Here is a 13,375-nt window from a genome sequence, read left to right as displayed (position 1 = left end):
TGTCACCCACAGACTGAAGCTCTCCGTCCTCATGTTCTGCATACTGTGACGCAGTATCAGACATGGCTCTAACAGCATTTACGCGCTCTGTATCTCTCCTAACCCCAGAGCTATCGCGCTTGCCTCTTAATTCAGGCAATCTGGATAATACCTCTGACAGGGTATTATTCATGATTGCAGCCATGTCCTGCAAGGTAATCGCTATGGGCGTCCCTGATGTAATTGGAGCCATATTAGCGTGCGTCCCCTGAGCGGGAGGCGAAGGGTCTGACACGTGGAGAGAGTTAGTCGGCATAACTTCCCCCTCGACAGAACCCTCTGGTGATAATTCTTTTATAGATAAAGACTGATCTTTACTGTTTAAGGTGAAATCAATACATTTAGTACACATTCTCCTATGGGGGCAATATAAAAAAACGTTACTGCGCCTTTAAGAAACACAAATTTTCCCAAATTTTGAAATAACAGTGAAAAAATGCAGTTACACTAACGAAATTTTTACAGTGTATGTAATAAGTTAGTAGAGCATTGCACCCACTTGCAAATGGATGATTAACCCCTTAATACCAAAAACGGAATAACAAATGACAAAAACGTTTTTTAAACAGTCACAACTGCCACAGCTCTACTGTGGCTTTTTACCTCCCTCAATACGACTTTTGAAGCCTTTTGAGCCCTTCAGAGAAGTCCTGGATCATGCAGGAAGAAGCTGGATGTCTGTCTGTAATTTTTGCTGTGCAAAAAAATGCCAAAATAGGCCCCTCCCACTCATTACAACAATGGGAAGCCTCAGGGAACTGTTTCTAGGCAAAATTCAAGCCAGCCATGTGGAAAAAACTAGGCCCCAATAAGTTTTATCTCCAAACATATGTAAAAAACGATTAAACATGCCAGCAAACGTTTTAAAATACACTTTTATAAATGTATGTATCTCTATTAATAAGCCTGATACCAGTCACTATCACTGCATTTAAGGCTTTACTTACATTACTTCGGTATCAGCAGCATTTTCTAGCAAATTCCATCCCTAGAAAAATATTTTAACTGCACATACCTTATTGCAGGAAAACCTGCACGCTATTCCCCCTCTGAAGTTACCTCACTCCTCAGAATATGTGAGAACAGCAAAGGATCTTAGTTACTTCTGCTAAGATCATAGAAAACGCAGGCAGATTCTTCTTCTAAATACTGCCTGAGATAAACAGTACACTCCGGTACCATTTAAAAAACATAATTTATGTAAGAACTTACCTGATAAATTCATTTCTTTCATATTAACAAGAGTCCATGAGCTAGTGACGTATGGGATATACATTCCTACCAGGAGGGGCAAAGTTTCCCAAACCTTAAAATGCCTATAAATACACCCCTCACCACACCCACAAATCAGTTTAACGAATAGCCAAGAAGTGGGGTGATAAGAAAAAAAGTGCGAAGCATATAAAATAAGGAATTGGAATAATTGTGCTTTATACAAAAAAAATCATAACCACCACAAAAAAGGGTGGGCCTCATGGACTCTTGTTAATATGAAAGAAATGAATTTATCAGGTAAGTTCTTACATAAATTATGTTTTCTTTCATGTAATTAACAAGAGTCCATGAGCTAGTGACGTATGGGATAATGACTACCCAAGATGTGGATCTTTCCACACAAGAGTCACTAGAGAGGGAGGGATAAAATAAAGACAGCCAATTCCTGCTGAAAATAATCCACACCCAAAATAAAGTTTAACAAAAAACATAAGCAGAAGATTCAAACTGAAACCGCTGCCTGAAGAACTTTTCTACCAAAAACTGCTTCAGAAGAAGAAAATACATCAAAATGGTAGAATTTAGTAAAAGTATGCAAAGAGGACCAAGTTGCTGCTTTGCAGATCTGGTCAACCGAAGCTTCATTCCTAAACGCCCAGGAAGTAGATACTGACCTAGTAGAATGAGCTGTAATTCTCTGAGGCGGAATTTTACCCGACTCAACATAGGCAAGATGAATTAAAGATTTCAACCAAGATGCCAAAGAAATGGCAGAAGCTTTCTGGCCTTTCCTAGAACCGGAAAAGATAACAAATAGACTAGAAGTCTTACAGAAAGATTTCGTAGCTTCAACATAATATTTCAAAGCTCTAACAACATCCAAAGAATGCAACGATGTCTCCTTAGAATTCTTAGGATTAGGACATAATGAAGGAACCACAATTTCTCTACTAATGTTGTTGGAATTCACAACTTTAGGTAAAAATTCAAAAGAAGTTCGCAACACCGCCTTATCCTGATGAAAAATCAGAAAAGGAGACTCACACGAAAGAGCAGATAATTCAGAAACTCTTCTAGCAGAAGAGATGGCCAAAAGGAACAAAACTTTCCAAGAAAGTAATTTAATGTCCAATGAATGCATAGGTTCAAACGGAGGAGCTTGAAGAGCTCCCAAAACCAAATTCAAACTCCATGGAGGAGAAATTGACTTAATGACAGGTTTTATACGAACCAAAGCTTGTACAAAACAATGAATATCAGGAAGAATAGCAATCTTTCTGTGAAAAAGAACAGAAAGAGCGGAGATTTGTCCTTTCAAAGAACTCGCGGACAAACCCTTATCTAAACCATCCTGAAGAAACTGTAAAATTCTCGGTATTCTAAAAGAATGCCAAGAAAAATGATGAGAAAGACACCAAGAAATATAAGTCTTCCAGACTCTATAATATATCTCTCGAGATACAGATTTACGAGCCTGTAACATAGTATTAATCACGGAGTCAGAGAAACCTCTATGACCAAGAATCAAGCGTTCAATCTCCATACCTTTAAATTTAAGGATTTCAGATCCGGATGGAAAAAAGGACCTTGAGACAGAAGGTCTGGTCTTAACGGAAGAGTCCATGGTTGGCAAGATGCCACCCGGACAAGATCCGCATACCAAAACCTGTGAGGCCATGCCGGAGCTATTAGCAGAACAAACGAGCATTCCCTCAGAATCTTGGAGATTAGTCTTGGAAGAAGAACTAGAGGCGGAAAGATATAGGCAGGATGATACTTCCAAGGAAGTGATAATGCATCCACTGCCTCCGCCTGAGGATCCCGGGATCTGGACAGATACCTGGGAAGTTTCTTGTTTAGATGAGAGGCCATCAGATCTATCTCTGGGAGCCCCCACATTTGAACAATCTGAAGAAATACCTCTGGGTGAAGAGACCATTCGCCCGGATGCAACGTTTGGCGACTGAGATAATCCGCTTCCCAATTGTCTACACCTGGGATATGAACCGCAGAGATTAGACAGGAGCTGGATTCCGCCCAAACCAAAATTCGAGATACTTCTTTCATAGCCAGAGGACTGTGAGTCCCTCCTTGATGATTGATGTATGCCACAGTTGTGACATTGTCTGTCTGAAAACAAATGAACGATTCTCTCTTCAGAAGAGGCCAAAACTGAAGAGCTCTGAAAACTGCACGGAGTTCCAAGATATTGATCGGTAATCTCACCTCCTGAGATTCCCAAACTCCTTGTGCCGTCAGAGATCCCCACACAGCTCCCCAACCTGTGAGACTTGCATCTGTTGAAATTACAGTCCAGGTCGGAAGAACAAAAGAAGCCCCCTGAATTAAACGATGGTGATCTGTCCACCACGTTAGAGAGTGCCGAACAATCGGTTTTAAAGATATTAATTGATATATCTTCGTGTAATCCCTGCACCATTGGTTCAGCATACAGAGCTGAAGAGGTCGCATGTGAAAACGAGCAAAGGGGATCGCGTCCGATGCAGCAGTCATAAGACCTAGAATTTCCATGCATAAGGCTACCGAAGGGAATGATTGAGACTGAAGGTTTCGACAGGCTGTAATCAATTTTAGACGTCTCTTGTCTGTTAAAGACAAAGTCATGGACACTGAATCTATCTGGAAACCCAGAAAGGTTACCCTTGTTTGAGGAATCAAAGAACTTTTTGGTAAATTGATCCTCCAACCATGATCTTGAAGAAACAACACAAGTCGATTCGTATGAGACTCTGCTAAATGTAAAGACGGAGCAAGTACCAAGATATCGTCCAAATAAGGAAATACCACAATACCCTGTTCTCTGATTACAGACAGAAGGGCACCGAGAATCTTTGTGAAAATTCTTGGAGCTGTAGCAAGGCCAAACGGTAGAGCCACAAATTGGTAATGCTTGTCTAGAAAAGAGAATCTCAGGAACTGATAATGATCTGGATGAATCGGAATATGCAGATATGCATCCTGTAAATCTATTGTGGACATATAATTCCCTTGCTGAACAAAAGGCAATATAGTCCTTACAGTTACCATCTTGAACGTTGGTATCCTTACATAACGATTCAATAATTTTAGATCCAGAACTGGTCTGAAGGAATTCTCCTTCTTTGGTACAATGAAGAGATTTGAATAAAACCCCATCCCCTGTTCCGGAACTGGAACTGGCATAATTACTCCAGCCAACTCTAGATCTGAAACACAATTCAGAAATGCTTGAGCTTTCACTGGATTTACTGGGACATGGGAAAGAAAAAATCTCTTTGCAGGAGGTCTCATCTTGAAACCAATTCTGTACCCTTCTGAAACAATGTTCTGAATCCAAAGATTGTGAACAGAACTGATCCAAATTTCTTTGAAAAAACGTAACCTGCCCCCTACCAGCTGAACTGGAATGAGGGCCGTACCTTCATGTGAACTTAGAAGCAGGCTTTGCCTTTCTAGCAGGCTTGGATTTATTCCAGACTGGAGATGGTTTCCAAACTGAAACTGCTCCTGAGGACGAAGGATCAGGCTTTTGTTCTTTGTTGAAACGAAAGGAACGAAAACGATTGTTAGCCCTGTTTTTACCTTTAGACTTTTTATCCTGTGGTAAAAAAGTTCCTTTCCCACCAGTAACAGTTGAAATAATAGAATCCAACTGAGAACCAAATAATTTGTTTCCCTGGAAAGAAATGGAAAGTAGAGTTGATTTAGAAGCCATATCAGCATTCCAAGTCTTAAGCCATAAAGCTCTTCTGGCTAAGATAGCCAGAGACATAAATCTAACATCAACTCTAATAATATCAAAAATGGCATCACAGATGAAATTATTAGCATGCTGGAGAAGAATAATAATATCATGAGAATCACGATTTGTTACTTGTTGCGCTAGAGTTTCCAACCAAAAAGTTGAAGCTGCAGCAACATCAGCCAATGATATAGCAGGTCTAAGAAGATTACCTGAACATAGATAAGCTTTTCTTAGAAAAGATTCAATTTTTCTATCTAAAGGATCCTTAAACGAGGTACCATCTGATGTAGGAATGGTAGTACGTTTAGCAAGGGTAGAAATAGCCCCATCAACTTTAGGGATTTTGTCCCAAAATTCTAATCTGTCAGGCGGAACAGGATATAATTGCTTAAAACGTTTAGAAGGAGTAAATGAATTACCCAATCTATCCCATTCCTTAGCAATTACTGCAGAAATAGCATTAGGAACAGGAAAGACTTCTGGAATAACCGCAGGAGCTTTAAAAACCTTATCCAAACGTATAGAATTAGTATCAAGAGGACTAGAATCCTCTATTTCTAAAGCAATTAGTACTTCTTTAAGTAAAGAGCGAATAAATTCCATCTTAAATAAATATGAAGATTTATCAGCATCAATCTCTGAGACAGAATCCTCTGAACCAGAAGAGTCCAAAGAATCAGAATGATGGTGTTCATTTAAAAATTCATCTGTAGAGAGAGAAGATTTAAAAGACTTTTTACGTTTACTAGAAGGAGAAATAACAGACAAAGCCTTCTTTATGGATTCAGAAACAAAATCTCTTATGTTATCAGGAACATTCTGCACCTTAGATGTTGAGGGAACTGCAACAGGCAATGGTACATCACTAAAGGAAATATTATCTGCATTAACAAGTTTGTCATGACATTTAATACAAACAACAGCTGGAGGAATAGCTACCAAAAGTTTACAGCAGATACACTTAGCTTTGGTAGATCCAGCAGGCAGAGGTTTTCCTGTAGTATCTTCTGGCTCAGATGCAACGTGAGACATCTTGCAATATGTAAGAGAAAAAACAACATATAAAGCAAAATAGATCAAATTCCTTATAAGACAGTTTCAGGAATGGGAAAAAAATGCCAAACATCAAGCTTCTAGCAACCAGAAGCAAATGAAAAATGAGACTGAAATAATGTGGAGACAAAAGCGACGCCCATATTTTTTGGCGCCAAATAAGACGCCCACATTATTTGGCGCCTAAATGCTTTTGGCGCCAAAAATGACGCCACATCCGGAACGCCGACATCTTTGGCGCAAAATAACGTAAAAAAAATGACGCAACTTCCGGCGACACGTATGACGCCGGAAACGGAAATGAATTTTTGCGCCAAAAACGTCCGCGCCAAGAATGACGCAATAAAATGAAGCATTTTCAGCCCCCGCGAGCCTAACAGCCCACAGGGAAAAAAGTCAAATTTTTGAGGTAAGAAAAATATGATAATTAAAGCATAATCCCAAATATGAAACTGACTGTCTGGAAATAAGGAAAGTTGAACATTCTGAGTCAAGGCAAATAAATGTTTGAATACATATATTTAGAATTTTATAAAAAAAGTGCCCAACCATAGCTTAGAGTGTCACAGAAAATAAGACTTACTTACCCCAGGACACTCATCTACATGTTTGTAGAAAGCCAAACCAGTACTGAAACGAGAATCAGTAGAGGAAATGGTAAATATAAGAGTATATCGTCGATCTGAAAAGGGAGGTAAGAGATGAATCTCTACGACCGATAACAGAGAACCTTATGAAATAGACCCCGTAGAAGGAGATCACTGCATTCAATAGGCAATACTCTCCTCACATCCCTCTGACATTCACTGCACGCTGAGAGGAAAACCGGGCTCCAACTTGCTGCGGAGCGCATATCAACGTAGAATCTAGCACAAACTTACTTCACCACCTCCCTTGGAGGCAAAGTTTGTAAAAACTGATTTGTGGGTGTGGTGAGGGGTGTATTTATAGGCATTTTAAGGTTTGGGAAACTTTGCCCCTCCTGGTAGGAATGTATATCCCATACGTCACTAGCTCATGGACTCTTGTTAATTACATGAAAGAAATAACAAACTTTTGATTGAAGAAATAAACTAAGTATAAAACACCACAGTCCTCTTACGACCTCCATCTTAGTTGAGAGTTGCAAGAGAATGACTGGATATGGCAGTGAGGGGAGGAGCTATATAGCAGCTCTGCTGTGGGTGATCCTCTTGCAACTTCCTGTTGGGAAGGAGAATATCCCACAAGTAATGGATGATCCGTGGACTGGATACACTTAACAAGAGAAAACTCCTTTTCCCCCAGTGATAGTTGAAATAATAGAATCCAACTGAGAACCAAATAAATTATTACCTTGGAAAGAAAGATAGTAATCTAGATTTAGATGTCATACCAGCATTCCAAGACTTAAGCCACAAAGCTCTTCTAGCTAATATAGCTAAAGACATGGATCTAACATCAATTTTGATATCAAAAATGGCATCACAAATAAAATGATTAGCATGTTGCAGTAAGCGAATAATGCTAGATATGTTAGAATCCAATTCATGTTGCACTAAATTTTCCAACCAGAAAGTTGATGCAGCCGCAACATCAGCCAAAGAAATAGCAGGTCTGAGAAGATGACCTGAATATAAATAGGCCTTCCTTAGATAAGATTCAAGCTTCCTATCTAAAGGATCCTTAAAGGAAGTGCTATCTTCCATAGGAATAGTGGTACGTTTAGCAAGAGTAGAAATAGCCCCGTCAACTTTGGGGATTTTTTTCCCCAAAACTCTATAGATTTTGCTGGTAAAGGATACAATTTTTTAAACCTTATTCCATTCCCTAGAAATCATATCCGAAATAGTCTCAGGAATGGGAAAACTCCTGGAGAAACCACAGGAGGTTTAAAAACAGCATTTAAACGTTTATTAGACTGAACGTCAATAGGACTGGTTACCTCAATAGCCAACACTTCTTTTAATAAAGAACGCATATACTCTATTTAAATAAGATTTGTCTGTGTCAATGTCTGAGGAAGGATCTTCTGTCTCAGATAGATCCTCATCAGAAGAGGATAAATTATTATGTTGTTGGTCATTTGAAATTTCATCAGCTAAATGAGAAATTTTAAAAGACCTTTTACGTTTATTAGAAGGTGGAAATGCAGACAAAGCCTTCATAATAGAATCAGAAACAAATTCTTTAAAATTTACAGGTATATCATGCACATTAGAAGTTGAAGGAACTGCAACTGGCAATGTACTATTACTGATGGAAACACTATCTGCATGTAAAAGTTTATCATGACAACTATTACAAATGACATTCAGTGGAATAATTTCTACAATTTAACAACAAATGCACTTAACTTTGGTAGAACCGATGTCAGGTAGCGATGTTCCAGCAGAAACTTCTGAGACACAATCAGATTGGGACATCTTGCACAATGTAAGAGAAAAAACAACATATAAATCAAAATTATCTATTTCCTTATATGACAGTTTCAGGAATGGGAAAAATTCAATAGCATAGGCCTCTGATAGCAAAAAGCAAGAGGCAAACATACAAGGGGTATTGAAACAATGAAAAAGTTTGGCGCCAAGTATGACGCACAACGGAAATAACCGGAAATGACACACTTGCGTCACTAATGACGCCGCCGGGTGAAAGCTCTCGGCATCATGTATGACGCCAGAAATGACGAAGCTGCGTCATAAACTTATTTTTCGCGCCAAAATAAAATTCTGCGCCAACAATGACGCAATAAAGTTTAGCATTTGACGCACCCGCGGGCCTAATACCCGCAATTGCAAGAAGTAGTCAATTGAAAAAAAGACTAAACCCCAGGTAAGAAATACATTTCTTAAAATGTTTACATTCCCCAAATACGAAACTGACAGTCTGCAGAAGGAAATACATGAACCTGACTCATGGCAAATATAAGTACAATATATATATATTTAGAACTTTATATAAATGCATAAAGTGCCAAACCATAGCTGAGAGTGTCTTAAGTAATGAAAACATACTTACCAAAAGACACCCATCCACATATAGCAGATAGCCAAACCAGTACTAAAACAGTTATTAGTAGAGGTAATGGTAAATTGAGAGTATATCGTCGATCTGAAAAGGGAGGTAGGAGATGAATCTCTACGACCGATAACAGAGAACCTATGAAATAGACCCCCGTTAGGGAAATAATCGTATTCAAATAAGTGATACTCCCTTCACGACCCTCTGACATTCGCTGTACTCAGAGAGGAATCTGGCTTCAACAACAAACTTACTTCACCACCTCCATAGGAGGCAAAGTTTGTAAAACTGAATTGTGGGTGTGGTGAGGGGTGTATTTATAGGCATTTTGAGGTTTGGGAAACTTTGCCCCTCCTGGTAGGATTGTATATCCCATACGTCACTAGCTCATGGACTCTTGCCAATTACATGAAAGAAACCTGTTTGAGAGACGCAGTGGGGATTGTACCCCACAAGTTCCCAAGTGCTTAAAAGCCACCACTGCTCTACTGAAGAGACTGATGTGGACTACAGCTAGACCCCAGGAAAGATCAGAGTAAACCTACTCTGCTTTAAAATAATAAAATCTTGATTGAAGAAATTTCTATCAGACACCTAAACTTTACCACCTCATTGCAACTCAGGCAAAGAGAATGACTGGGGTTTGTGGGAAGGGAAGTGATACTTAACAGCTTTGCTGAAGTGCTCTTTGCCTCCTACTGCTGGCCAGGAGTGATATTCCCAACAGTAATTAATGATGATCCGTGGATTCACCGTGTCATTAGAAAGAAAAGGGATTATCTATATTTTTTTAATAACATTTTTGGAGTTGACTGTCCCTTTAATCACAAGTACACTCTTGCATACTCACCTAACTTAAGACTTAGTCCTATTTTCGGCCTGTATTCTTCCTGTGGCTGTTGCTCTGGTGAATTCTCATGTGGGATAATAATGCCACAAGGCGACTCATCTCCTGGTGAATTGGGGGTGGCGTTTCCACTAGCAGATGAAACAGATGGAGCAGAGCTTATAGGCCGTAAAGTGGGTTTAAGACAAGGCCTTGGTTCAGGCTCTTCTTCCTCTTCAAGAAGTTCCTCCTCTTTCTCTTCCTTTATATCTTTTTCTTCTTCTTCCTCTGACTCGGGCTGTTGTGGTTTAATAGGTGGAGGTTGTCGGCGCCGTTCTTCCTCTTCTTCCATCTATAATTGAAAAAAATTTACATAATTAGAAAAACAGCATTCTATTACCATACTAGTATGCCCAGTTTAACAAAATACAAGAGAGTAAACTAAATTAAAAATAGAAGAGTTGACGCTGCAGCATTGTCAAGTTTACATTTTTTTAGAAGCTCAACTGATTTATATCATACTAATCTGTTAAAATCTGACAGCGCTCAACCTTGTGTCTGTAGCTCCTAGTATTGTGGGTACCAGCGCCCCCAAAAAGGTGAATGTAGTGCTAAAAATAAATACACAGAGCGCCTCCTAAAAGGCTAAGACACTAGTAGTGACAAGATTATTTAAATAAAAAATATATTGAAATTCTATAGGGGTATATAAAATATTTTATAAGCTACTTATAGCTAAAATATACAAACAAGATACAAAAGTGGATCCACTTAAAATTAACAATAAAATATGCATATATCTATATAAAAAAACAATACAATTGTGGTTAAAAACCACAACAAAATACAATCTTAATCACAAAATAAATTACAATAAAACAGCTGTTAACTGATAAGCTGGTTGATGGTTGGATAAAAAATATAAATATATAAAAACATCAATTTACTGAGTAGGTGTCCATAAATATGTAGGTCCCAAACTTTAAATTCTTTCCAGAGAGTGAATGTCCAATATGAAGATTCTATTTTAAAACAATTATCCTTATATATCCCTCGATAAACGGTGAAATGATTAAGTGTGTAAAAAAGAAAAATGTAGTGGTTTTCAAATCAAATGTCAAAAATTATTGTGAATATCCAAAAAATCCTGAAAAGATGATGTGATTAAGTGGGCGTGAATAATCAAAAATTTGTGTACACAAAAATGAAAAAAGAAAAAATAATCCAAATGAATATTTAGGATGTGTTAAAGTGAATAACACACTTATAAAGTGACCCTTATGTGAATACAAGATGTGAAGAGATGCTCCTAAAAAGTTATTCCTGTGTGTAAACGATGAAAAAATGCAGAAATGGATCCTATGTCTCAGGGATCAATTCATTCAAAGATATACCTGTAATAAAACAAATATAACATAGTGCAAAACTGCTATTCAAACTTAGTCAGTAATTGAAAAGAAGCTTACCATACATGTCAACGCGTTTCGGCCCTAAGAACTGGGCCTTTATCAAGACTATGATAAAGGCCCAGTTCTTAGGGCCGAAACGCGTTGACATATATGGTAAGCTTCTTTTCAATTACTGACTAAGTTTGAATAGCAGTTTGGCACTTTGTTTTATTACAGATATATCTTTGAATGAATTGATCCCTGAGACATAGGATCCATTTCTGTATTTTTTCATTGTTTACACACAGGAAAAACTTTTTAGGAGCATCTCTTCACATCTTGTATTCACATAAGGGTCACTTTATAAGTGTGTTATTCACTTTAGCACATCCTAAATATTCATTTGGATTATTTTTTCACATTTTTTCTTTTTTCATTTTTGTGTACACACATTTTTGATTATTCACGCCCACTTCGTCACATCATCTTTTCAGGATTTTTTGGATATTCACAATAATTTTTGACATTTGATTTGAAAACCACTACATTTTTCTTTTTTACACACTTCATCATTTCACCGTTTATCGAGAGATATATAAGGATAATTGTTTTAAAATAGAATCTTCATATTGGACATTCACTCTCTGGAAAGAATTTAAAGTTTGGGTCCTACATATTTATGGACACCTACTCAGTAAATTGATGTTTTTATATATTTATATTTTTTATCCAACCATCAACCAGCTTATCAGTTAACAGCTGTTTTATTGTAATTTATTTTGTGATTAAGATTGTATTTTGTTGTGGTTTTTAACCACAATTGTATTGTTTTTTATATAGATATATGCATATTTTATTGTTAATTTTAAGTGGATCTACTTTTGTATCTTGTTTGTATATTTTAGCTATAAGTAGCTTATAAAATATTTTATATACCCCTATAGAATTTCAATATATTTTTTATTTAAATAATCTAGTCACTACTAGTGTCTTAGCCTTTTAGGAGGCGCTCTGTGTACTGATTTATATCATACATTAAAGGGACAGTCTAAAAAAAATGTTCATGATTCAAATAGGGCATATCATTTTAAACAACTTTCTAATTTACTTTTATCACCAATTTTGCTTTGTTCTCATGGTATTCTTAGTTGAAAGCTAAACCTAGGAGGTTCATATGTTAATTTCTTAGACCTTGAAGGCCGCCTCTACTGTTAAGTTTTTCCCCACTAGAGGGCATTAGTCCATGTGTTTCCTATAGATAACATTGAGCTCACGGACATGAATTTACCTAGGAGTGAGCTCTGATTAGCTAAAATTCAAGTCTGTCAAAAGAACTGAAAAAAGGGGCAGTTTGCAGAGGCTTAGATACAAGGTAAACAGAGATAAAAAGTGTATTATTAAAACTGTGTTAGTTATGCAAAACTGGGGAATGGGTAATAAAGGGATTATCTATCATTATAAACAACAACAACATTTCTAGTGTTAACTGTACCTTTAATTGCCTACTTTTTAAAAGGGTCATTAAACTATTTTCATTTGCATTTAAAGGGAAATAAAAAAAAGGTCCGTTTCATTATTGTATTATACAGTGGTTTATATTTAATAGAAACATTGCAATATGTTTTAACACTTTTAAAAGGATTTTACCTTGTTACTTAATTTGTGAAAGTCCATTACTTCCAGTCACAGCCCTACAAAGGGGTGGGTGATCTCTAAAGCAAGGTATAGCTAGATTGAGATCAAATCTTCTAGAGTAGCATGAGCTGGTTTACTAATTAGAGAATGCTAGACAGGAAGTCCGCTTCTGCCCATGAGCAGAAGAGACCGAATGCTTGCTCCCTAATTTAGCTGTAAGAGGTGGCAATGCTCAGAATTTCTAAGTGCTCATTTTTCAAGAAAACAAGTAGTTTGCGGTTTAACAACCTGTTTCTTTTTAGGTTTATTCGGATTAAAGTGAATGTCAACTTTCCTGATAAAGTGCCCATTTAAAAAAAATATATATATATTAAAAACGGGGGCACTTTCATTCATGAAAGTTTACATTGCACGGGATTTTACAAATGCTCACCTTCTTCTGAAACACTGGATCGCCGATCCCACACCTTC

General features: G+C 37.4%; 1 protein-coding gene across 5 annotated transcripts in view; it reads right to left on the bottom strand.

The window, feature by feature from the left end:
• Nucleotides 1–13,375, bottom strand: part of RBM25 (RNA binding motif protein 25) — a 183,911-nt gene that overhangs the window by 31,966 nt on the left and 138,570 nt on the right. For all 5 annotated transcript variants that reach the window (XM_053697780.1, XM_053697778.1, XM_053697776.1 and 2 more), the window contains one exon: nt 9,906–10,233. In XM_053697780.1, the coding sequence (XP_053553755.1) occupies nt 9,906–10,233 (328 nt within the window). The remainder of the gene's footprint in view (nt 1–9,905; nt 10,234–13,375) is intronic.

The sequence above is a fragment of the Bombina bombina genome, chromosome 1 (assembly GCF_027579735.1).
Source record: "Bombina bombina isolate aBomBom1 chromosome 1, aBomBom1.pri, whole genome shotgun sequence".
In the NCBI taxonomy this organism is placed as follows: Eukaryota; Metazoa; Chordata; class Amphibia; order Anura; family Bombinatoridae; genus Bombina; species Bombina bombina.
This window is presented reverse-complemented; position numbering and strand designations above follow the sequence as displayed.